General features: G+C 52.3%; 1 protein-coding gene across 3 annotated transcripts in view; it reads left to right on the top strand.

Moving 5' to 3' along the window:
* znf423 (zinc finger protein 423) overlaps positions 1 to 24115 on the top strand; it is a 131102-nt gene that overhangs the window by 15455 nt on the left and 91532 nt on the right. For 2 of the 3 annotated variants that reach the window (XM_088938586.1, XM_088938585.1), the window contains exons 2-3: positions 7774 to 7833; positions 19083 to 19280. In XM_088938586.1, coding sequence (XP_088794712.1) covers positions 7774 to 7833; positions 19083 to 19280 — 258 coding nt within the window. The remainder of the gene's footprint in view (positions 1 to 7773; positions 7834 to 19082; positions 19281 to 24115) is intronic. The other variant, XM_088938587.1, reaches the window with a different exon arrangement.

A 24115-nucleotide genomic window follows, 5' to 3' on the forward strand; every position in this document is an offset into this window, starting at 1 on the left:
CTTGTACAGCATGACAGCCCTTCAGAAGATGGGCATCGAAGTGTTGACAGAGTTACGTAACGCCTTGCACATAATCGCCTGGCTCTTGGAGAGGAAAGAGCTGTGGCTCACTGGAGTCGAGAACTCGGTAGGGGTAACCTTTGGCAGTTGTTTAGTGTGATCTTGTCGCGCGATTCGTTAACAAATACAGTACGTCTCCACCAAAGTGGGGCATAAAAAGCACATGCTTGACACGAGTTGTCCCGATTTGTGATTTTACAGCAGCATCAATCCTGTTGTGTGCTTCCTGTGTGACAGGGCCTCCGTTCCCCTGGGTGAGACAGGGGACAGAGCGTGTACCTGGGACACAGCTTACGATCAGGACCTGGAAACTCAGCAGCTCGTCCTGCGTGAGCTACCTTGCTTGGGTGTAGCCTCCCTGGACAGCCTTTTGCATTTCGTTGTGCGCGGCACCCTTGCTCCAGTCAGGCAGCACAGGGAGGCTGAGGAGGTAAATGGAGCAGTGCCTTGCCTGAGGTGGCCGGTTTGCCATTGCCCTCTGTGCATAATAAGATGCTGCTAACCAGCGGAACTGGTGACATCCTGTGTGCCCTGGCAGTACTGGAGCTCTGAGGTGTGCCCCTCCTCTACAGGGGAACGGAGTGGTTGTGCAGGAGTCATTTAAATAGCTATTAAAAGCCATTAAGCTCTGCAGAACAAGCAAAGCTTTTATCTTGTATTAATTATCTAGGAAAGAGACTTTTTTTAAAGTTAAGAGCTGAGTGGAGAACCTCCTGTCATTGTTGTATTAGAGTATTATCACTCTGCGATGCAGTGGCGTTTAACTCCAATGGGGCCGACTGGACTAGGAATGACTACAGGTGCTGTTAGAGAGGTGTGTGAGGGGAGCTTTTGCTCTCAACGTTGAGGAATGTAAAATGTGATGCAAAATCACCTTGGTTCCTTGGCCTGTCTGAAGATTGCGATGCCAGCCCTCTGCGCCCCAGTGCTCCAGTCTCTGGGACTGGCGCCTCCTGACCTCTGCTTCACGCAGGTGTCTGCCTGCTGCACTTCATGGGTTCGCAAACGGTGAAGGGGTCCTTCAGGGCAGAGCTCGGTTCTGTGCCCAAGATGGCATTTTCCAAACTGTAAGCAGTGATTTTGTTGAGCCCTTGCCAGAATCCTGTAACCCTAGCCCACAGCGTGGCTGGACTTGGCTGTATTCATATGGTCATATAAAGGTCAGAAGCCTTTGTTTGCAGACGCCTTTTGTCTGTTGCCTATTAAAATTTGAAAACCAGTGAATGTCTGAGATACTGCATCTTACCCAGTTACAGGTAACCAGTTTAACCTAGTGTTTCTCAAATCAGACTTTAACTTCACCAGACGGAGAAAGTGAAGGGTTTGTTTCCCAGTTGGTGTGATATTTGTATGTTGCAGTAACTGTACAGACTGCTGCGATTTGTGTTAAATCTTATGAGCCATTTGCTGAACGAGTGCCGAAAGGCTGTGCATTTAACGCAAGGAAACTTGTACTTCACAGTGATTTTTTTTTTCCAAGTTGAACAGGTTGCCTTTCATGTTGCTTTAAATTGAGAAAAGCGAGCAAAAAAAGATTGAATGCTGCTATCTTTATACCTCTGTCAGTTTTACAGATTTATGAAGCTGGAATTCAACTGTCTTGAAATATTTTCGTCTACGCAAAGAGATCAAAAGCCCATCCATCAGATACAATGGACTGCAAATGATTAATCTCATGTTCTATTTAGGCAATGCTCTTTTTTCCCTCTTTTTTAATGTAATGCTTGCACTCTGCTGAGCCTGAGCCTGTGGAGCCTTAATGTGTGTGTCTGCAAATTCCTCTGTAGTTCCTTATTGCAATGCAACAGCGCTGCACCAGCCCGTAGTGTAGCAGCCCAGGGTGTGCCTATGCTAATGATGGAGCTCGGGTCTCCATACGGATAAGGCTGGAAGCTCTGGCTCTTTGCTGGAATTGCTGATGAGGATGCCCAGAGAGCAGCACTCCTGCCTTAAACAGCCAGGATACTGACACAGGCAGCGTGTGAGGGGCTATCTAATGGCTTCCAGTGGGATAGCGCACTTTATCCCGTAAGTGAGGAAGACTTAATCACACAACAGCGCCCTAGGCTTTATGACAGGCCTGAAAGGCATGTCTGCCTAGCAGGGGCATTAACGCCGTATTCAAACCGAAGATGTTAGATATTCTGTTTTGACCCCTCGGAGCTGCTGGAGCCGGCATTGTTCTGGCACCACATGAAAGAAGGTGAGCTTCCTCTGCTGCCTCCCACCACAGCGCCGCGAGGCCGAGGACAGGCCTTGATGAGCCTCCCGCGGCGGGCGGCTGTCGCGCGGCCCGCTGTAGCTCCGCAGTCAACACCCCGGCTCTGTGCACCTGCAGGCTGCCGACGCCAGGCCGGAGCGGGCATAGAGAGGCAGAGCCTGTCGGACCTGGAACTGGGGCCCGGTGCCCTGTGTGAGTGGCCAGAGCTGGCGCTGCCCCCTGACCCGGCGTGTCCTGCTCCCTCCCGTGCCTGGCGGCTGGCACAGTGGGTGGAGGCTCGCGCCCTGCGTTGGCTATCCGGGGCAGGGGAGCGGGCGAGTTGAACGGAAGGAAGGGCGCGCCGTGTCCCCCTGGTCGAACCGGGGGTCTCCGTGTGTGAGCGAGGTTCGTCATGGTGGTGGTGGGGGGACGGCGGCGAGCTGACAAACAACGCCAACCTTTGTCGGTTTCCTGTAAAAGCCGGCAGCCTTTAATAAATTCACAATTAAAAATTGTGTGTTCTGCTATCCCCAAAGGGTTAGGCTTTCGTGGGCAAATTGTCTCGTTGTCGCCGGCGCGACACGCAGGCGGGGTGGAACTTGTTTGATCTGCACCCGTGCTCTGTTCACAGTGCCATTGCACTCGCTGGGTTGCCTTCAGCAACACTCGCAATAATGTTGCAGCTTAACGCCGCTTAAAAGGCTCGAGAAATGCAAATAACATTACGTTTTTTTTTTTTTGCCGTGAGAGCGGTAATTAACATTTTGAGAATTTCAATAATATAAAAATAAATTGTGTCAAGGATCTGTGTGTACCCACGGGGATGCATTTTTTAAATAAGAGTTTAGAGAAAGGGTCTACTCTTGTATTACAGCTAAATGGTTTCCACTGGAAGGGCCTAGATCTTGTTTAAATTACCGTGAATGTTGTAGGAGGGTGTGAGAAACCAAGTGCTGAAAATAGAGCTCTCGGTTTTGTGTTCTACCAGGAGATGCTCTGTGTCTGGCACGCTGTGGGACACTGAGGGAGTAAGGAGTATGCAGTCTGGCAGGACAGGGAGAAAACAGCCCTACACCGGAGAGACTGAAGCGCTGAAGTGTCGCTGTATGCAGGTGTCAAAGCGGTGTAGGACATCTTTAACCTTTTCTTTTTTCTGAGCTCTCTGCTTTGTCAACCTTTTAATTATTGTCAGAAGGTTAATCTGGGAGCTGTCACAATCCATTAGAGCAAGGGGGGGGAAAATGCTTTCCATAGTTCGTATCTGTGAGAAATGGACAGTGGAGCTGTGAGGTGCGCTGGGCAGTGATGGCTCTCTCCCTTCTCCAGAGCTGCGGCCCGCCAGCGCGCCGGGCGGCGTTGGCTCGAGAGCTTCAGCTGGGGCGCACGAGGGTGACCTCTGTCTGGGAGTGAGCGTCGCTGTGGTGCCCTGAGGCCCAGCCCAGCCCTTGTGCTTGGGAGCGACTGAGGACAGTCATGCTCCCCCCCTCTCCCTGTGTCTCATTCGCAGTCTTAGTCATCTGCACCAGTTTCCACTGTGGGCTGGAGCTGGGCGGCAGAGGCACAGGGGTCAAGTTTATATTCAGGGCTCGCTCGCCAACTGCAGTTCAGAATAATTGCAAAACAACAGTGAGAGGCAGCGAGGAGCGGAGTTAGTCACTCCGGCTCGCTGCTCCTTTGAAAGACGCGGCTTGCTGGCGCTGGAGACCCGTAATTATTCCGCCTGCGGTGCCGTTCACCCGGGCTCGCAAACGCGCTCTCCCACTCCCGCGCCCACGCACGCTCTCGCCCCCACGCAGGCTCGCTCGCGAGCGAGCGCGCGCACGCGCGAGCGCACCAACACACGCTCGAGCGCAGACGAGGGCGCACGCCACGCGTGAGCTCCTTATTTCCCCGAGTTTTCTTGCTCGTGGGGGGAAAAAAATAGATTTTTCAAGGCTTCTCTTCCGGAAATCGGATTTTTTTTTTTCTGCGTAAATTTCACAGATGAATATCGCGGTGGCTGAATTTCACTGAAGCTCACTGCACAGTGACTAGTTCCGTTCTGGTAGCTTAAGCCACTTAATGCAGGTGCAGAACCCGTTAAGGTATCAGGCAGGTGTGCAGACTCCTCATCCTGGTTTTTGTTTACTTGCAAGCGCTGCGACCCCCTTCTTCGCCGACCGTTCTTTTTGAAAACCGTGTTACATCTTTGTCGGTTCCGGTAAAAAATAATTAAGGAGCAGAATCCACTGCCGGAGCTCCGGCCTGTGCCCCCCGGAGCCCCCAGCCGGCTTGCTGGAGGAGCCTGAGAACCGGGCCGTAGCGCGTCTCTCTGGAATCCGGCGCTGGAGTCCGGCCGGCCGGCCCGCCCCGACTGCTCCCCAGGGCGCTGACACTTGGCTGTGGCAGGAAGCCTGTGTCTCTCTGCGTCTCGCTCGCCGCCCTGCAGTGTGGGGAAGCCATTGTGTGGAATCTTATCGCTCGCTGAACGTCAGTATGAGCTTGAGAAGAAAAAAAAAATTGCTAATGAAGGCAAGAAATTCCCCAAAGAAAAATAATGAAAAACGCTTTAAAAATGTTTTTCTGCTAATGAGACTGTTTTCCCCTTTTTGTAGTTGCTTTGTTTGGCTGGAGCCTTCAGTGTGTGAGGTCTGTAGTTCCCCACCCACCCCAAGCACGAGTTTTTTTTTTCCCTCATTGTTTTGAGAAGGGTTGGTTCCACTCAGGAACTTCCACTATCGGGAACAGCTGCAGCGAGATCTGTGGTCCACATCTGTGGGGCTCGGCCATCACTGGAGTGCTATCACCACATCCTCCAGATCCGCACAACAACAATAACAACAAAGCTCCACTGCACAGCATCCTAAACCTCCGTGTATCAAGTACGTGCTGAGCTATGGTGTGGACCCCAAGTGTGCAGTTCTACATCTGAGCGATCTCTAGAAATCAGTACGGAGCTCAGAGCATTTTCAGTGTAGGTTATGAGAGAGTATCTTGACGTCTTCCTCGGATGCTCCAGTGTGTGTCCATCGTAGGGCTGCGTTTCTTGAACTGAAAATGCATTACAGAAGTCTGTGGCTTGCCTTTGCAGGGCCACGGTCTGTAACACATGGAAATGGTTTAGTGTGAGAGGACCTGATTTGTCCCTTTCCGAAGTGGAGGGAAAGGATTTGATTATCCTCTGGTGTAAAAACGCTCTGCTCCTCCCTGCACCCCCGAACCAAGCTGCTACAGTGTGGATACTGTGCGACTCAGGGCTCTTGGCAGACTGAGCTAGATCCCTCCTCCCCCTTCTCCTTTTCCACGTCTCTGAAAACTGCCACCTTCAATCTGGTCAAGGCAAATCTTGCTGCCTGACTAAACTCCAATATTAGTTTCCTAATGGGGCATTAAATAGAGGATGAGCTGAGCCATGATTAGGAGTAATTTATGGCCGTTTTCTCCATTGAGAAGAATGCTGGCGTCTTGATGACGATGAAGCTAGTAGGATTTGCACAGGCTGGTGAGATTTCTTTCTAAAGTGGGGTTCTCGTTTTCGCTCCCAGCAAAACATGCCGGCCACTTCTGGAATGAGATCCCAGTGGTTGTGCTTTTACAGGTGTTTTAGATCCAGTACGTTAAAGGAAACTGAGTGCCAGTGATGACGAGAAGAGTCTCGAACGCAGGAGCTCGTAAGGTGGAAGCGTTTGCGTACCCGATGACTTGTTTGCGCGATGTGCAAAGGCCAAGTCCAGGATCTAGCTGCTGAGAAAGTGTGCTCGTGTTTGTATAGCCTGGGAACCCTGGGACTGGCTTTTAACACCGAGCTGGGGGTCCGGAGCAGTCGGGTGTCAAAGCCTGGAGATGGAAACCCAAGCGAGACGAGGAATTGGCGATGAGAGGGCCCAGAGCCGGAGCAGGAGGGAAACCCAGGGCGATTTTGGGTTTCTATTAGTGGTCGGTTTCAGGAACATGCCTATTTGTTTGCAACTCTATAAAAATAATTTAACAAGGTGAAACGCGGTGCCGGGGTGCAGCTGGTGGACTTTGCGAGCCCTGCCTCGGTTCCTGGAAACGTCCTGGGAGAATGCGAGTGCCTGCCGGAAGACGGACCCTTATGGCGCGCCGCTGCACTTTGTGACATCCTTGCGCGGGCGGTGGGGTACAGTGTTGCCCCGTTTTCTAACAGCTGGCCGCTCTCCAGTGAGTTGGAGGGGCTGCTGGCAGCAGTGCTGGGGTTCCTGTTTGGCTCTGGAAATTCTGCCCTGAAAAGGCACGTGCGTATATAATATATACATTTATATACGGGAATTTAAGCTATTTCTCTTGGCGGTGTGTAGAATATTAGGGGCCAGGCAGTGAACGCATCCCTTAAAGGAGACGTTTGCCACGTTGCTGAGAGGGCTCTGAGGTGCCGGTTTTGCGCGGCGGTCAGTGTCGAAGTCTGGTGATGGGGGGCCGGCCTGTCTGGCCGTCTTCCTTACTTGTGGAGCAGCGGGCTCCTGCCTCGGGGTGCACTTGCGTGTTTTGGGGGTGATTGTGATTGGTAGGCGCCCGTTAGTGAGCGAGACCTGGGACGTGAGGGGCGGTTTGAGGAAAGAATCAGGGCTGCCCTTGCTCGCGTATCTGGGCGAAACCGCAGACAGCAAACTGATTTGTCTTCAGTTGTTTTTTTTGGGGGGTTATCAGCAAACTGTCCCTCTTTTGGTCTCCTGTGGGCTTTCCGATTGTCGGTGTATGCAAACCCTTTCCTCCTGCGTTTCCAGTGGGGGGGGGGCTCTGCGGTCCCCTCTGACCCAGTATGTGCTGCCAGCTCTGCCCGGTACCTCTGGGATGGAAACACAATGAGAAGAGCCTTGGTAGGAGGCAGGGGGGGAAGGGTGTCTGTGTTTGTTAGTCACACCAGCACAGCCGTTTGCTCAGCTGAGGTCAAAACGGCCAGCCCTCGACTCGTGCTGGTGGGACGTCTTCATTGTGTTCCGAGGACCGGGACTTCCTGTTTTGGATTCTGTGTACCAGCGGCGCTTCCTGTGAGCAGACGCAATGCCCAGGAAGTGTGCTGCTCGTCTGGGCCTTCCTGTCTTTACCTGCTCCTAGAATGTGGCGGGAGGGGGCCGTGTTCCTGAGGCAGGGAGAAGACACAAGCTCCCTGCCTGTGCTCTCAGTCGCTGGAAGCAGGGCCTGATTAACTGGGGTTGCAGCCTGGCTGCCCAGAAGGGTTGCGGGGGGAGGCAGTAGACCTGCAGGAAGTCCTGGAGGACACGGTGGTGTCTTTTTCTCTTCAGTTGGCCCCAGCGCGTGTGCAGTCATGGGTCTCGGCTAGAGCTTCTCCAGAGGAGAGTGGAGACTTTGGGTTTAAGAAAGAAGGAGACAAATTCTAAAAATGTGTGCTCTTGGTTTTTGTTGACCATCATATCGTGTGACTACATATTGGCCGACCCTGTCCAACTGCCCTTCCTGAAAAATGGATTTAGCCCCCTCTTGCCCGTAGCGCGCATGTCTTTCTAATAAGAGGTCGCTCTCTGAAGCCCCCCGTCTCTGTCTTTGTCTTGCAGTGGAAGAAGGAGAGTCTTCGGAGTTCACAGGGAGCTGGGAGTCCTCCGCTGTCCAAACAGGTATCTGCTCTGTGATTGCAAGTCCAGCGGTTGCCAGGAAGCTGTCAGATAGTGAGCAGGGGTTACATTCTATATGTCACATTCCTGCAATGGCTCCAAGACTACCCACTGAAGCAAAAATCTTTAATATCTGTTCCATATGGCCAGATAAATGCACTGCTTGCGGAAAGAAAAGGAGAGCCTGATATTCTTTTGTGCTCCAAAAAAACTCTTAGGTGGCGTCGTGGAGTGAACGGCTCTGTCTGCTTAAAATCTCTGTTCGAGGCCTGTGGCGATAGTACTTCTGTCCTGACCTTTTTCTGTACGCAAAGCTCAGCCAAGTCTCTTCCCCTGGGACCCCGCACCCTGCCAGCCTGTCTCCAGAGAGAGAGAGACACTGGGCCCTTTCAGGCGGGGGGGCAGAGCATGTGCACCAGTGGCAGAGGCTGTCTGCCAGTCTCCAGCCACATCCTGCTGCCCTGGGGGAGTTTCCCCGCGATCACAGCCGGGGCTGTGGCAGAGGAAGGCAGCACAATATAAGTCTAAATCTTCCCTCCCCCCCCCCACCCCTGCCTCGCCCCCTGTGGCGTGCAGGGACCTCAATGGTGATGTTTTCTTGGAGAGAACACTGACCGTATTTATTAGCGAGCGCTCTGGTGGCTCACACTGCCTTTTGGCTTCTTCGAAGCAGTCGGAAACAGGATCTCCCCAGGGGGTGGCGCTGAGGCTGTGTGCGCCGGTGCAGCCCCCACCCCCCGTGAGGTGCCTGTGCTGCAGAGGCTCTTCACTGACGTAGGGAGATTGCGAGAAGGTCCTGGGAGGTTGGAGAATGCTGTGTGTGTGCAGTGTAGGCAAGAAGCAGCCCAGGGCCTGCGCTCACAGGCGGCTTGTTTGTGCCACAGGTCTGTGGGCCAGTTGCACTCTCCTCTCTTGCTCCCTGGGATGGCTTCTAGGATTTCACTGTGAGCAAATTCAGGGAGTGTTAGACGGTCTTTTCTGAGCAGGTTTTAGGGAATGGAGGAACCTCAAGTGGCGAAGCAGGGGCTCACAAAGCCTCCTGGTTTTTTCTTGCCAGCTGAGCACTGTGTTTTCTCAGCGGGTGTGATTAGCACTTCAATTCAAGCCTCATAAAGTTTTACAGATATTATATCCTGGACCAAGGGCATCTTTGAAATCATCAAATGCGATTTATTTGAGGAAAATCCGGACTTTAATTGAGGTAATAATTAGCTTGATTATATCAATCCAGTAATTAAGTTGCAATGAAAACCCGAATGAAATCTTGGCGTTCAAAACACACGATAAAGTGTTTTTTTAAACATTTCTTGTATTGGATGCCGTGTGTTTTCAAAGCCCTGAGGGGATGGCGAAACTCAGGTTGAAGCGAAGTTTGAAAGTACCTCCCCCCTCCTCACTCTCACACGCACAGTTGTCTCATCCAGAATCAGGTGGGCGTTAACAAAAAATAATTGGGGTTTCTAAATTTCTGAAGGAAGGTCTGATTGTGCTAGGAGTCTTGAAGATGAGGTGTTTTTAGTAAGTGCCAGTCTACACTGTGAAGTTGAACGTTGGCAGACAGCTTCCTGCAGCAGCTATATTGAGCAAGTGAAACTAATCCGCAGGGCCCAGCCTGCCTGCCCTTGCTCTTTGCTCTTTATGATCTCCCTGTTTGTGTTGGTCCTGGGCTGTGATGGAGCACTTCTATAAAGGCCTGTGCCAGTGCTGGGGGGTGGCCTCAGGGGCTCACCCTGACCCCGAGCCTGCCCCAGATAGAGGGCCAACCTGTTGGATGTTACTCAGAATGCATCATGGGGCCTAATCTCATTATTACCCTCTCGAAACTGAGCAAAGTTTTGTTTTCCCTGCATTCCTGACCACCTTGCCCCTAAACAACACTTTCCCTGTGGCTCGCTTTTTTTGAGCACTCTGTACATGTGGGCCTGGCCCAGTTAGGAACAGGGATCCTGGATATTGGACGTGTGCTCAGCATGTGCTCAAGCCCTTCCCTCTTTCCTATGGGCGCCACCTTGTTGCGTCTCACTGGGACTCTGCTCAGGTGCTGACTTGCACCATAGTCCAGGTGCAGACACAGCGGAGCACAGGAAGTCACAGGCGCGGTCAGTGAGAGCAGGTCAGTTCAGGCTGGAACGGGGGCTGTGGTGTCGTTCGGACTTCAGACACACAAGGCCCTGTGGGGACAGTCCGCTGGGCCTTGAACCCAGGACACACTCCTGCTGGAGTGGGGAGAAGAGTGCTGTCTGGGGAGATGTTTTGCCTTTCTTTTGAATTCTTAAAAGGAGAAACTTTGAATCACGCAGAGACACTTCAAACACATGAAAACACCCATCCCTTCTCCTTTGGTGTGATTCTATATTTCCAATTTCGATGGTATTAAATTGCTCTCATTTAGGCTGTTTACAAAAACTCTTAATGAGGAAGCTGTTGACCCTTCTTCTCATCCCGATACTCTTCTTTTTCGGTCGCATTGTGCCCCCCTCCCTCCTCCTCCCTGGTTCCCTTTATGTCTGGAAGTCTCTGTACAAACCACCAGGGGTATGTAATATATTTTTAATTTCCCCAAGGCAATGACAGGAAAACAGTTTTAATGTGAGAAAGGAGGCACGTGTGTAAAAACAAGCAAAGGCGCAGGTGAGCGTGTTGGTGGGTGGTTGCCGTGCTCCTGTCGGTGGGGTTGGGTGCCATCTGCCTCCCAGGGCCTGCAGGATGGGTGCCGCTTCTGCCCCAGGAGAGCAACATTGTTACATGGAGATGGGAACACAGATCCACACACATCTCCCTTTGGTGCTTCTCATCTTTTCAAAACACAGCCACCAGAGATCCTATCAGAATGGTGATTTTAACTTTAAATAGTTTGCTGTTTACACTTTAATAATGCAGCTCCCTGGAGAGCCGGAGGTAATATTAGCAGTAAGGCCGCAGAAGGAAGTGCACAGCAGTGTCTCTAGGAGGTGAAAACCCTGCTGGCCATCCAGATAGTGATCCACATGTCTGTGCTGTGCCAGGAGTGGTCAGTGATCGGTGGTCCGAGTGCTGCTCCTGCAACACAGGGGAGGAGGAGGAGGAGGAGGAGGAAGTGTAGGCAGATGCTTCTTACTTGCCCTTTTAACGTCTCACTGCAGTCCTGTCGGGATGGAGAAGCGTGTCGCACCAGCAGCACCACAAGCCCTGGAGGCCAGGGGTCTCTGTGTGGTCGAGAGGACACAGGCCAACTAATCCCACCCTGCATTCAGTAGGGCTCGGCCAATTGTACGCCACCGCTTGGGAGGACCCCAGTCACAGTAGTCCAGGCTCGAACCCGTGACCACAGAGCTCGGCCTACATTCTGGTGAGCTCTTTTACCGGTGGAGCTGGTCTTGTCATCAGTTCGATTAGGAGTACCCAACCCGATCCCAGGAGCCTGCAAGGGGTTTGTCTTAATAAGACTTCTTCTTAAACGAATGTCTAGGTGCTGTCCATGAATAGGGCTGTCCAGCTGCAGGGGCAGCCCCACGGTCACACCCGAGAAGCCCAGTCTGCTGGCGTGATTACCTGTCCTGCTCCCTATTTCCTTGATCATTTTGGAAGTGGGGGTCGGTACACACATTTAACAGGAGCTCTTCACCTGCACGAATGGCCTTTAACCTGCCGTGTGGAGGTTTGAGTGATTCTGGTACAGGCTCTGCTGTCCTAATAACACATTCCTGCCCACTTCATTTCTCTTCTCTTGCTATTCAGAAGATAAGTCTGTCACAAGCCTTAAGTATTAGTATCCCAAACAGTACATGGTTTTTAAAATGTAATGTTTAAGTGTTTGCAAAAAGGTGCCACAAGTGCAGCGTTTCCCCATCGCTCTACATTGCTCTAGCGGGAGCTCCAGGCCAGCGATGTTGGCCTGGAATCATTCCGCTGACAACCTGCCGCCCTCTGATCACCAGGCGCCATGTTAGAACAGCCCTCCCTCCTCTCCCGAGTTTAAATATTACATCAGACCCCTAATTTACTTCTCAAGCACCCGCCTTAAATATTTTACAGTGAAAGTGGATAAATTCTGGGTCTAATTAAAGAGAACTTAAACCTTGCATAATTGATGAGATGACAAGTGTTTGGGTTCTGCTGGATGAACAGTTTTGTCAGGAAGAGCTGCTGAGTAGGGGTGGCAGAAGCCGTTCACCGCTGACTTCAGAACCCCTGCCGGTTTTGTTTGTAGTTCAAGCAAAGCTGCTTCCTTTCTAAAATATGTTAAGCAGCTGGGCATGTGAGAAAATGCACCGTAGGGTTGTTGCAGGATCAAAAATAGTAAAATAGCTCCACCTCCGGTCGGTGCAGAGTGTAGGTGTTTGCTCGTATTTCCAATGTGGCCTTGTACTGGGTCCTACTTTAAGCTTGAGCTTGTCACGACAGCAGAAGTTAGTAGATCCTCAGACCGGCAGAAGGACCCAACCCAGCCACCCCGAGCTGAACTGAGAATCACCCCTCAGGAAGGGTGTCCTGGCCTGACCTGGTCCAGACTCCCTTTGATCTGCTCGGGGTTTGTCCCTTGAGGACAGATACCCGTCTGAGCCAGTTCTGGTCTTGATCTAACTGGGAGTCGCTCCCAGCCTGTCAGGTTACAAACCACACACATCGGGACAGCCTTAGCCAAGGAAGAGATAAAGGTTTATTCCATGCCCATTGTCCAGAGACAATGTTTTGGCTGTGGAGCCTTTTTCAGCCAAAACGTTGTGTCTGTTTTCCTTTCAGCATGGAATAAACCTTTACCTGTTCCTTTGCAGCCTATGCACGCTGATGCAGCTAGCTGCTTGAACAGTCTTAGCAAAAACTGGTTTTACCGAGAGTTTTCAAATACCTTTACAACTGTTAAAGATTTTTTTTAATCAAGGGTGTTAATGTGCTGAAAGTATTTTTTTGTAAAATGCCTTGCGTTACTTATTAGGCAAGTTTTTTTTTCTGTTGCAGATCAAAAAGATCTGCACAATACACAAACTGCATTATTTGCATTTCTCAAAAAATCATTTCACATTTAAGACTCCTAATTTCAAAAGGATTACCTAAAAATGAAAAGGATTTACAGAATAAATGAAAACAAACAGCGTCTTTAGCACGAACGTGCTTGCAGATGCCTCCTCAGCCTGGTTTTGGGATTTCTTCCCAGGTTAAACTGCGAGTGCTCCTGGTGCGGTATGTAAATGGAGCTAAACTTTTTTTTTTGTTGCTCCAGTCCTGGTTGAATTAGCAGGCTGTGTGAAATTGTAGATCCGCTTCAGATACTAATTATTTTCTAGCTACTACAATTTAAAACGAATGCGGAGAGAGAGCATGACCATATAAAAACACATCACCCAAATTAGGTTTAATTAGGAGCTTCACCAAATAGAACAACGTGCCTCCTCAGCAACATTAAAGCATGTAAATATGTCTAATTTCCTCAAACGTGAAGCGCTCTGCCCTTAATTACGGAAACAACAATGGCTCTCTTTTTTCATTAGAGGGAGGCTGTGTTTGGTAACGGTTATGAACGATCCAGGTCCTCCCTCCTCCTTGGGGGGCACGTGTGTGGGGTTGGGGGGGGTTAGTGTGCACAGCCCTGGCCCAATTAAGGTGATCTGGAGCGAGCACAGGAAGCAGAAGGTGCCACTGCAAATTAAAAATAAGATGAAAAAAGGGGTTCTTGGGAAATACTGGTTAATTACTGTAGAACGGGCCGTTTCTCCTCTGGCTCGGCGCTATGCCGAACTGGGCCCTCGACCCCACACTTAAGAACACAGAGACTCCTGGGGGGGGGGGGCAATTAACATCTGGGGCTGTTCGCTGGGGTCCTGCTCAGCTTCCAGGTTCTCCAGCTCTTCCTCCCTGCCTTCCTCGCCTTCCTCACACTTGCTAGCACATGTCACGCTGGTCCTTGAAGAAGTGATTATTTTTCCAGAGCAGGTGTTGAGATGGTGGAAGAGGTGGAATTCCCAACCTGCTCGAGGTGCCAGTGTATCAAAGCGCACGTCGGTCTTAATTGCTCGGTTAAATTTAATTTTAAACCCGTGATCTTCTCCGGTCTCCGTGCCCTGCAGAAGAGACGCAGAGACCCAGGTCGCCGCCCGGGCTGTGCCCAGCTCCTCAGCCACTTCCGGCAGCTCTGCAGGGAACGAGCTCCCATTCCTGTTCCATGAGCAAGTGCCAGGAGAGCAGCCGGCTAGCCGTTGTGGGGGGAGGGAGCAGTTTACCACACCGGAATGAAAAACAAACAACCTGTTTGTACACAGCCTCCCTGATAATTAAATCTACCAGGAACCTCAGCACCATCCGCCAGCAGTGCTGGAATGTGTCAGAAATGAAAAATGAGCTCTCGACCGGTTCCGAGCCTGCCCTGGAATAGGAAACATTAGTGGTGATTAACCCTGTCAGCGCTGGGGTGGTGGAGTGATTTCAGGGGTGCCCTACACGTCACTGGTGCTTCCAAGCTGAGTCCCCCGGTCCTGGGAGAGAGCAGTCCAGATGGATAGTCCTTACTGTGCTGCTCCGAAACAAAAGCCTTTTGCCAAAGCTTTCCACTGTCTCGGTCCTTGACACGAGCTCGGTGCCGGAGCCTTACCTGGACTGCAGGAGGGGTCGCAAGTGCAGTGAGCTGCAGCTGGCTGGTGCCGAGGCCCAGGCTCGGGTCTGACCGACCTCCCGGGCCTGATACTCCATTCACTGCATTACTGCGGGTGAGGAGACGGACCCAGATTCTCACTGGTCAACTCGAACCCTCTCTTAAGAAGTACCGCAGCGTCTCGGAGAGGGATGGGCAGAAATAAGCAGAACGAGTGAGAAGACAAAGGAGTCCAAAGCTGTCGCAAGCAACACCAAACACGGCAAGGGACAGCTCAGTTCCAGAGTCATCAAAACAATTGTATTTTCCTTACGGGGGGGGAGAGCATAAGATCTTGACAGCAGCGTTCTCGGAATATGGAACGGCAGGCTCCGCTTAAAACTTCACACACATAGAATGTGGTAGTGTCGCAGTGAGGTGTGGACAATTACAGCGCCAATGTCTTCAAGCCTGTTCGGGCAAGGCAAAACGGGGGCAGAAAAAATGGGTGTCTAAAGTATTGCAAGACCATGAAAGTACAGAACTCCCATGCATTTACACTGGCTTTTATGCAAAGGCTCAGTGACGGGTCTGAGGCTGTCTCTGAGCTGAGCAAGAGGTCATGTCACAGGAGGGTCACAGCCAGGTTAAAGCCACTCCATAGCTTTCCGTACTCCCTGAGCAAGGCAGGAAAACAAGACGGCTCTAACCATTGTCCGAACCCCAGTGAGCTGCCTAAGCTCTCCTGGCTTTATGTTTAGTGCAATAAATATCAAAACGTTTTTTTGTCTGCTGGTTCTGGGGGGAAGAGGGCTTGCAGTGAGTGTGCAGGTGTTGGTGGCTGCTGTCCGTTCCCCTGGTCCGGCAGTGTGGGTCAGTGGTCCTGGTACAGAGCAGGGAATCTCTCTGCAGTACGTACAGTGTGGTTTTGATAGCCCAGGAAACATCTCAGAAACCAGGAAAACAAAATATGCGTGTTCCATTTTAAAGCCTCCTGATTGAAATGTGCTTGTTCAATTATTAATTCAAGCATGGAAAGTATAAACAAGCAATATATCCTTACGTTTCTAGGGCCTTGAAGAGGGCCTGTCGAGCAGAATGAGCCTTTTGAAATTGTTGCTTCCCTTGGATAGCTCTTTCAGCGAGCGTAATTGATTTATTTGGAAAGCCAAGTTTTGTTTTTCGGCGTCTCGGTTGAATTTGAGCGAAAACCATTACCTGGCGGAGAGGAATTGGTCGGAAGCTGTGCATTCTCTCGGCTCGGGGTGTGTTGCCAAACAGCTCAGGCACCGGGGCGAAGTCTGCCGCTCTCCTCCGGCGCTGTGTGTGTGCGCGTGTGTGCGCGCGCGTTATTGATGCCGTTCCCCCCCCCGCGAGGCGGCTGGCGTCTCCGGCCGCGGCCCTCTTTCCGGCGCGAGAACGTTGATTTCGCAGGAGAGGGCGGGAGCCGCTGAGATGCTCCAAGCGCCCGGGCTCGGCGTGCCTTTGTTTTTATTTCATCTGTTAGCCAGCGCGCTTCTAGGGCTTCATCCAATCAAGTGCATGGCGCTGGAGAGGCTGGACTCCCCCCCTCTCAGACAAATTGTGGAGTCGGTGCTTTATCAGAGCCCCTATCGGAGCTCCATTTGGTGCACCTGGGCGAGATTCTATGTATCAATTTTGTACTGTACTGAGATGATACTCTGTGCAGTAATAACGGAGGGCCGCGCAGTGTGTGGGTTTCTAAATGAAGTGTGCTCTGGCCCCCTCGCGAGACCCATTTTACCTCTGGAGATTGCAATCGCTTATTGGAAAGAGCGAGCAGAGGGGTGCAGCGAGAGTGGAGGGGGGGGTCGGGGGGCCCCCCCTACCAGCCAGCGTCTCTGTGTGCCAGGCAGTTCTGCTCCTGTACTTGGCCGGCGCGTCCTGCTCTCTCCTGGTCCCCCGCCCCCCATCCAGCACGACGAGCGTGCGGGGGCAGGAGGGGAGGAGGCTGGGCTACCTGCCTCGTCGTTTCTCAATTTGCGTCTGCAGCCGAGGCCTGGGCTGGCGCCGTGCTCCCGAGCCTCTTCCGGACAGCGCTCCCTCTCTTTCCGGGGGCTGCGCTCGGCCCCTCGCGCACGGTCACGTGAGAGGGGTGGGAGGGCCCTGCGTGGCTCCAATCCAGCAGCAGCGCGCACAGATGTGGCCTGTTTTCAGGCCTTTTTGTTATTCCACCCGTGCGACTGCGCCTGCCTGCATGGGCACCAGCCATCCCCACCTCCAGCCTTAAAAACAGGAGACTCTTGTGAGCGCCACAGGAAATGTGCGCACGAGGCTGCTCTGTCCTGTGCTTGTGCTTGTCCTTGTGCTTTCCTCTCACAGCCTGTGCATTCTAACCCATGTGCTGCGCCCCTGAGCAATAAACAGTATTCATTAAAGCACTAATGGATTCCCTTTAACTTTTGCAGAGTTAATATTTGTGTCTCCGGCCTGTAGAGGGTTGCAAAGATGGCTAGTGTTTCCTGTTCCCGGCTTCTCTCTCGTCTCTCGTCCCTCGTCCCCTGGGCCCGGAGCGCTTGAGCCCACGGGAAGTGGACGATGCGGGGATGCCCCCACGATATAAATGCAGTTTGTGTGTAAAACAAGGTGTCCGCCTCACCCCGAGTGTCATGTCAGCAGCGTGAGGAGATAAGATAAGAGATAAGGTCACTTTATTGGCCCTATACAATTTCTTGTATTAGGAATTTGTCTTTTCGCATACCCCAGCCTGCTCTCCATGAGACACACAGTCAGGGAGAGAAGCTTGGGGTCAGAGTACAGGGTCGGCCCTTTATACAGTGCCCCTGGAGCAGTTGGGGTTAAGGGCCGTGCTCAGCGGCCCAACAGAGTAGGATTCCTCTGCCGGCCGCGGGATAAGAACCGGCAACCTTCCAGCCACGGGCGCCGATCCTGAGCCACAGAGCCACCGCCCGGCCTGTGCAGTGAAGATGGAGATGGAGCGCGAGTCAGTGGGTGTAGTGGGTGCGTGCGCACTGCTCTGGGCTGTGGGCCTGAGCTCAGCTGCTGCCTCTGCGGCCGTGAGCTGTCCTGGCAGTCGGGGGACAGCTCTCGCCCCAGGCCAGGCGGCTCCCTCGCCTCCGGACAGATGGCCTCTTCCTTCCCAGCAAATCCCCCCTCCAGGCCCACCTGCAAGGGGCTGAGCTGGGCTGGGCAGCAGTGCCACACACAGTCCCTGACGCTGCTGGACCAGTGGCTGACAGATTCTCCTTCCTTCTCTTTGGACTTCTCCCACAGAACTCTTACCTCGGGCCGGGATCCCTAGTCCCTGTTTTGTTATCCAGGCTCAGTCTCATTTTCTGTGAGATCCCAGCACTGGCCTTGGGATCAGAGCATTTAACATGTGATAATAAGGTGTGAAAACAAACAAGAACGCTGGAGGACTGCTGGAGCCAGTTCTCCCACAGCCCCACACACGGGATGGATGGCCACTAGGGTTTCCCAGACGCTTTTGTGATTGTTGAGCATCTTTCATCTCCTTTTCTTAAGCATGAGTGGAAACAACCGTTCTGATATTTGCTCTGATACAGTGCGAATGCATGAAGCCGTTTTGGTTTTAGATGTAAAATTCCAAATGTTTTACATAACTGCACGCACATGTCAGCGAGCAGAGCTGTTGGGCAGAATTAATTGTACTTGTAAAGCGGTAAGTAATGCAAACAGACTGAATAATACTAGAGCTCAATGCAAAATGCTCAAAATTGGACCACACATAGGTCCAGATGAGTCCATTCAAAAGTTCTCACTGACACCTGGAGACTCATTTACACAGCAGTGTTTTCATGGAGCAGCCTGAGTGAAGCTGTGGATATTTCTCTGCTGTCTTTAATCGTATTGCTAGAACTTTGTACAATTCTTGTATTTCTAAGGCATATCAAGCCACTGTTCGCTGGATCTGTGGAGTGGTGGGTCATGCTGTGTGATCCTGTGCAGGAAGTATTTTTAACCTTACGAGTTACTGTAATTTGCTGATGCTTCTATCCAGTGCAGATTATCCGTCTGTGTAAGCAGATAGAAATCTATTTTAGTGGCACGATTTGAGAGCCGTGTCCTGCTCAGGGGTACAGCAACAGCAACAGCACTCCATCTGGGATTTGAACCCGCAGCCCTCCAGTTATAGGTCCTGAGCCCTGACCACTACTGCCCCTGTAACAAAAGAGTTTTGAGCCCTGTTGAGTAAGTGTTTTAAAATGTGACCCATTTATTTAGTCCTTTATTTATCAGACACATTGAGACTGATCAATTGAGAACAGCTTCTGGTTCACAGTAACCGTACGAGTGCAGAGCAGACTGTTCTGGCTGGCCCCTTTCCCAACTGGTTGTCCTGTAAGCAGCAGCAGTGTGTCTTTACCCTGGAAGGTGTTGGACACAGTACAGGATGCTCAGTGGCTGTAATTATTTAGGAAAGCACTGCGCTTGATTTTCTCATGCACACGCTACTGTGCAAATGACATTTGAAAGCACGTTTTAGCGCTCTCCCTGATTGAATAAGTGTTGTTATTTTGCCCTTAGCAGTTTGCTCCTCTTCCCTAAACTTCCAGTTACATGTGCAGAGCTCTGAGCGCAGCTCCGCACTACTGCCCTGTAAGACCCGCACTGCTAACGCAATGTACCTGCCGGCCTGGGGGTCAGTTCTCTCCTGTAGCGTGTGCGCCGGGTTGACCCCTGTGTGTCTCCGTGTCCGGCGCAGATGTGCCAGGGGCGGACCGGGACGCGGAGAGGAAGGACCGGCGGGCGCTGGAGGACGGGCAGAGCGTGACGAGCCACGAGGACCGGGCCGCCGAGGATGAGCTGGACGACGAGGCCATTTTCACCTGCGACAACTGCCAGCAGGACTTCGAGTGCCTGGCGGAGCTGACTGAGCATCGCACCCACCACTGCCCGGCTGGTAAGGCGCCATGCGAGCACTGTGGCTAAAGAGGTTTAAACATCCCCTCTCCCTCCAGTGCGAGCTGCGGGATTAGTCTGTAGCATCCAGTTTCTCTGCTGGAGAGACTCTTTTCCAGAAACCTTCAGCAGAGCCTCTCGGTTTCATAGGACATAAAATCAATGTGGACTTTATAATGCTAAGTATTAATAATAGGATGCAAGAAGTCATGCGGTTCGGGGTTTCAGATTCCTAATGTAGCAATGCAAGACGTTTCGAGGCACGTGCACGTGATTCAGTGGAGTTTTTACCCAGAACCCCAGTGGGTTTGACAGCTGCTGGCGGTGGTCTAGTCCAGGGTGCACTGGGCTGGCTCGGCGGGTGTTCCAGCACAGCAACGTGGGTTTTCTCCCTTCCTGCCGTGAAGTCCGAAGACGGAGACCCTCGTTGACAAAGGTGGGGGCTGGTGACCGTGCCGTGCCCGAGAGCGGCCAGCTGCCCTGGCCAGGGGGAGGTGAGGGCCACAGACTCCTCGCGCGACCTGCTTTCCTGCTGCAGGAACAGACCATTTCCATTCGCCAGTCTGCAGAGACCAACATGTTGCCGAGAGGATGGGGGGGGGGAATTCTATGAAAGTTGGGGGGAAAAAAAATAAATATATAAAAATAAAATCTGCTCTCTCCTGGGAGCACCCTTGTCAGTTCCGGAGATTGCAGAATAATCAGTGGAATCTGCAGGGGATTCCAGCCCCTGCTTTATTATTGAGTAAATTTTAAAAAAAGAGAGCGTGTTCACTGATTCCTCCTGTTCCGGTCTGTCCTCCGCCTGGGGCCAGCAGAGGTTCAGGCCTGCGTGTGCTGCGGTGCCCCAGGTGTGCTGTGGGATAGGTATGCGGTCGGGGTATCTGAGTGCAGCAGTGCTCTTGCCTGCGCAGTGTGTGTGTTTTTCTCGTGACAGCTCAGCGCCTGTGCGGGAGAGAGGCCGTTTGGGTGCTTCGCAAGCAGTGTGATAGAGGTGCAGTTTGTCCTAGTCTGGTTCGAACAGCCCGTTTGCCCTCGTTGTAGTGCTGCTCTGTTGTCTGGAGAGCCCACCTCTGCTCCAGCTCTCCCAGGGCCATCGGCACAGAGCACAGGCCTGTGCTGTACACTGGGCTTTTATTTCCAACACCCCTTGGCAGCAGAATGAGGCAATGGCCTTCTGCAGCAGAGTCTCTAGTTTTATTTCCTTCATTTCCTCTACTTTTTTATACATAATAACTGCCCCCAAACTCCCCCCCCCCCATATCTTAACATTAACACACCCCTGTACACTAGATAACCAGCAAAATAAAGAGTAGTAGTGATGTTTCTTTTTTTTTTTTGCTGAGTAAACAAGCCAATTCTAATCCAATATGAAAAGTGAGAAACGGAAAAATGTTCTCTGACCATTTTGCCTCTCAGTGTTTGCTTTCTGGAACAAGAGAGAGAGCTTGTAAGACAGCACTTAATTAGATATTGATTGCTCTTGTAGATGTACAGGTAGTGGACAAAGAAATAGAAACACCAATGTAAGGTGTTTTAATAGGGTGCTGGGCCACCGGGTACAATAGTCTGTCAGCATCAGGATTTCTACAGGAGGGGTGCAGCTCCATTCTTCCATGAGAGCCAGTCAGCTCCAGTAGAAGGTGATAGACAAAGCTGTCTCTGATGTTCTTCCAGAATATCCCATAAATGGTTGCCTGGGATGAAACACTGCAACATGGGCTGAAGGTGATCAAGCCAGTACTATTAAGCAGTAATTAGCACTGACCTTGCCTTCGAAGGGAATGAGTGCATCCAAACCATGCCAGGAAAATGTGTCCCACAATATGACAGAACCACCAGGACCCTTCACTGTGGGAGCAAAGCACTCTAGAGTTCTTTGGGATGACGCCACACTGGTGCTCGTCTGTTGGCCGAGAATATGGTGAACGTTGATGTCGCATGTCACAGCTCTCTATTGCTCAGAAGTCCAGGGCCCACGCTCTTTGCACCACTGGACTCATAAATGTACATTTCCTCTTTGTAATGAAACTGGCTGTGCTCCCCATGTTGAAATTTGCAGTCAGTGTATCTGCAGCTGCTCACCCATTCTGCCTTGCGGTTCAAATTAAAGCGCTGATGTCATAATGCTGGAGTCTGTGCTTCTGCCCTCTGTTGCCCCTCTGCCACTGATGTCTTTCCCTTGGAGTGTCATGGTAACATCACCTCAGCCAGCGTTGCTCATCTCGGTCACTGAAGCTCCTGCCGAACGTGCCACAACAGTCGCCCCTCTTTCAAAGTCACGAGGTCTCCTCTTGCAGCCATGCTGGCCGTAATTATAGGCAGCTCAGCCTGTCCGGCATTTTTCTAAACAACTCTAAGCATGCTGGGATGTTATTTGCTTAATGAACACATGAGCCACTCCTGTGGAAGCCCTTCAGTAGACCCTAAATTCCACGGGCTTTTCCATTATTCTGTCCACTGCCTGTAGGTCTTCTGCCTGCAGCAATTGCACAGCACCTTTTCAGTCAGGTGCTTTGTTCTTTTTGTTGACTTCAGGTGAATTTTGGTGGGGTGCGGAAATTGACCTGATCGCTCTGCATCAGTTATCCAGCAAAGTCTGGGCGGCAGGACTGCGGACAGCAGTGTCTCCACAAAGGGAGAGTCACGCCAGCTAGCAGGCATGTCTGAATCGTTCCTGTGGGCCGTGCAGAAGGCGTCGGTCTGGCCTCGAGGCCCTGGTGGCGCTGCCTGTAGTGTAGAGACACTGATGTTTCGGCTCAGAGAGTTGCCTTGGCAGGTGACGTGACCAGGTATGGTGCTACCAAAGAGGTCAGGGACGCTTGGAGGCTCTGGTGGGTCCGGGGCTCTCTCGCGAGGGGCTGGAGGTGCTTCATGCTGGCAGTCCTGCTTCTCCCGTGACGCCAGCGTCCTCGCCAAGACGACAGGGAGGGGGGCGGTTCGAGTCGGAGAACGCACGCAGGCCTCTGGAGCCAAGTCTGGAGGATAGGAGGTGTGGAAAGAGTCTGGGGCCGCGGCCAGTAGAAACAGTGTGCAGAATGACCCCCTTTGTTGGAATGGAAGTCTCCCTTTCTGGGGCCCCTCTTGTCTGCCCTCACCTCCATTAACAGCTCCTCTGGATCCAGGTGACAGCCCGTGTTGTCAAAGCTTGGCCAGCTGACAGCTAATCCAGAAGGTTGCAGTTATCTCGTGAATAAGGGAATGTGGACCTCCCGGAGCACTGTTGCAGCTTTCTTGTGTAGTTTGGACAACTCCCTTCTGTGTTTCAAAGAAGTGCTTTTGTTCCTTCCTCGCGGAGTGACCTGGTTGTGCGCGTGTGTGCACGAGTGTGAGCCACGACGGCAGCGGTGGGCTGGGTGAGCTCGTGGTGTGCCAGCACGTTACACATCAGACATGCCGAGGCAGCAGTGAGGGATGGTGCCGGGGAAGTGCCTTGGGATCGCCTCAACTGGAGGGAGAAGAAGAAAAAAAAAATCTGGAGCATGCTCCTTCCCAGCGGAGCATTTCAAAAACCTGGAGATCAAATGGAGAACATTCGGTGTGCCGCTCTGCTCCGCTCGGCTGTGGCACGGAGACGTGCGGCTGTCGGTGTGTGTGTGCGTGTGTGTGTGTGCGCTTGCCTCCTCGCCCCGCCATCCCTGCACAGGTGCCGACCAGGACAGCTGCCCCCTCCCTCCCCCCCCCCATCTCCATCAGCTATCTATCTATCTAGAGTGGCTCTGGCCAGGAGTGGCCACTGGCACGGTGAGGCTGACCACTGCAAGCCAAGTGTAATCAGCCGTACAGTGAGGGACAGTTCTAGGAGTCAGTAATCACCTCTGGTTAGGGGAGCTGTCGGGGTAGCTTGTGTCCTCGGGCTTGTGATGTTTTATTTGGTTATTTTTATACAGCCACCTTGAGCGAAAGTTCACCCCCCCCCCCCGCAGTATTAACACGGGTTCCCAGTGCAGTTCGCGGTCTGTCTCTGAGCAGCCGGCAGACCCTGGTGTGCTCAGGAGGACAGCAGAGCCCCAGTCTGTTCCTGCTCTGCAGCTGAGGTCCATTTCGACAGTTTGCGGCGCCCTGATGAAAAGGAAAAATAAATCAGCCCGGGCCTCTCGAAAGAACGCGCACGCAAACAAAAAAAAACAACCGGAGAGGATTGAAACGCAAGACGTAGGATTTTGGTTTTGCTTCTGAAGCCCGGGCCCTGCAAGCTGGTGGGCTCCCGGCGCGACTCGTCTCCGACTGCCTGGTTGGCGGGCTTTTTCCCGTCCGGCCTCACGAGAGGAGGCTGGTTCCTCTTCCTGGGCCCTCGCTGGCTGCCCGGCACGAGCCCGTCGCCGTCAGTGCCCCAGAACCGGCCCGACTGGGCCTAGCCTTTTGCAGGAGGCCTTCGCCAAATGCTTGATTCAAGAAAAGAAAAAGTAATTGACGCAACTAAAGCCCGGCTGCGCTGGAAAAGGGTGGGATTTTGGGGGGCTTTCTGAAATACTGGCGGCGCAGAAGATACTTCTTAGTGCTCTCTTTTCAGTCTCCCCTCTGCAAGCACCCTTCCTTGCTGGAGGATAGAAGCTGGCCGCTCTTAGGTGCGCAGGCTAGTTTGCGTGCAGAAGATGGATTACAGAAGACATGAGAAATGAGGAACAGGAGAGGGAGAGAGAGAGAGAAACCTGTACGGTTAAGGGGGGGACTGACGAGCACTAGAGCAGGAATTTCTCAGAGTCTCGCATCCTCCGGTAAGAGGAATGCTGATGACAACAGGCAACGATGTGGGCAAATGGGGGAGCCGTCACTCTGGAGCGAGTGGTAGCGTCTCCGCTTGTCAGATACAAATAGGAGGCGAAACCAAATTAA

Source organism: Atractosteus spatula, chromosome 21 (genome assembly GCF_055471065.1).
Source record: "Atractosteus spatula isolate fAtrSpa1 chromosome 21, fAtrSpa1.hap1, whole genome shotgun sequence".
NCBI classification, from domain to species: Eukaryota; Metazoa; Chordata; class Actinopteri; order Semionotiformes; family Lepisosteidae; genus Atractosteus; species Atractosteus spatula.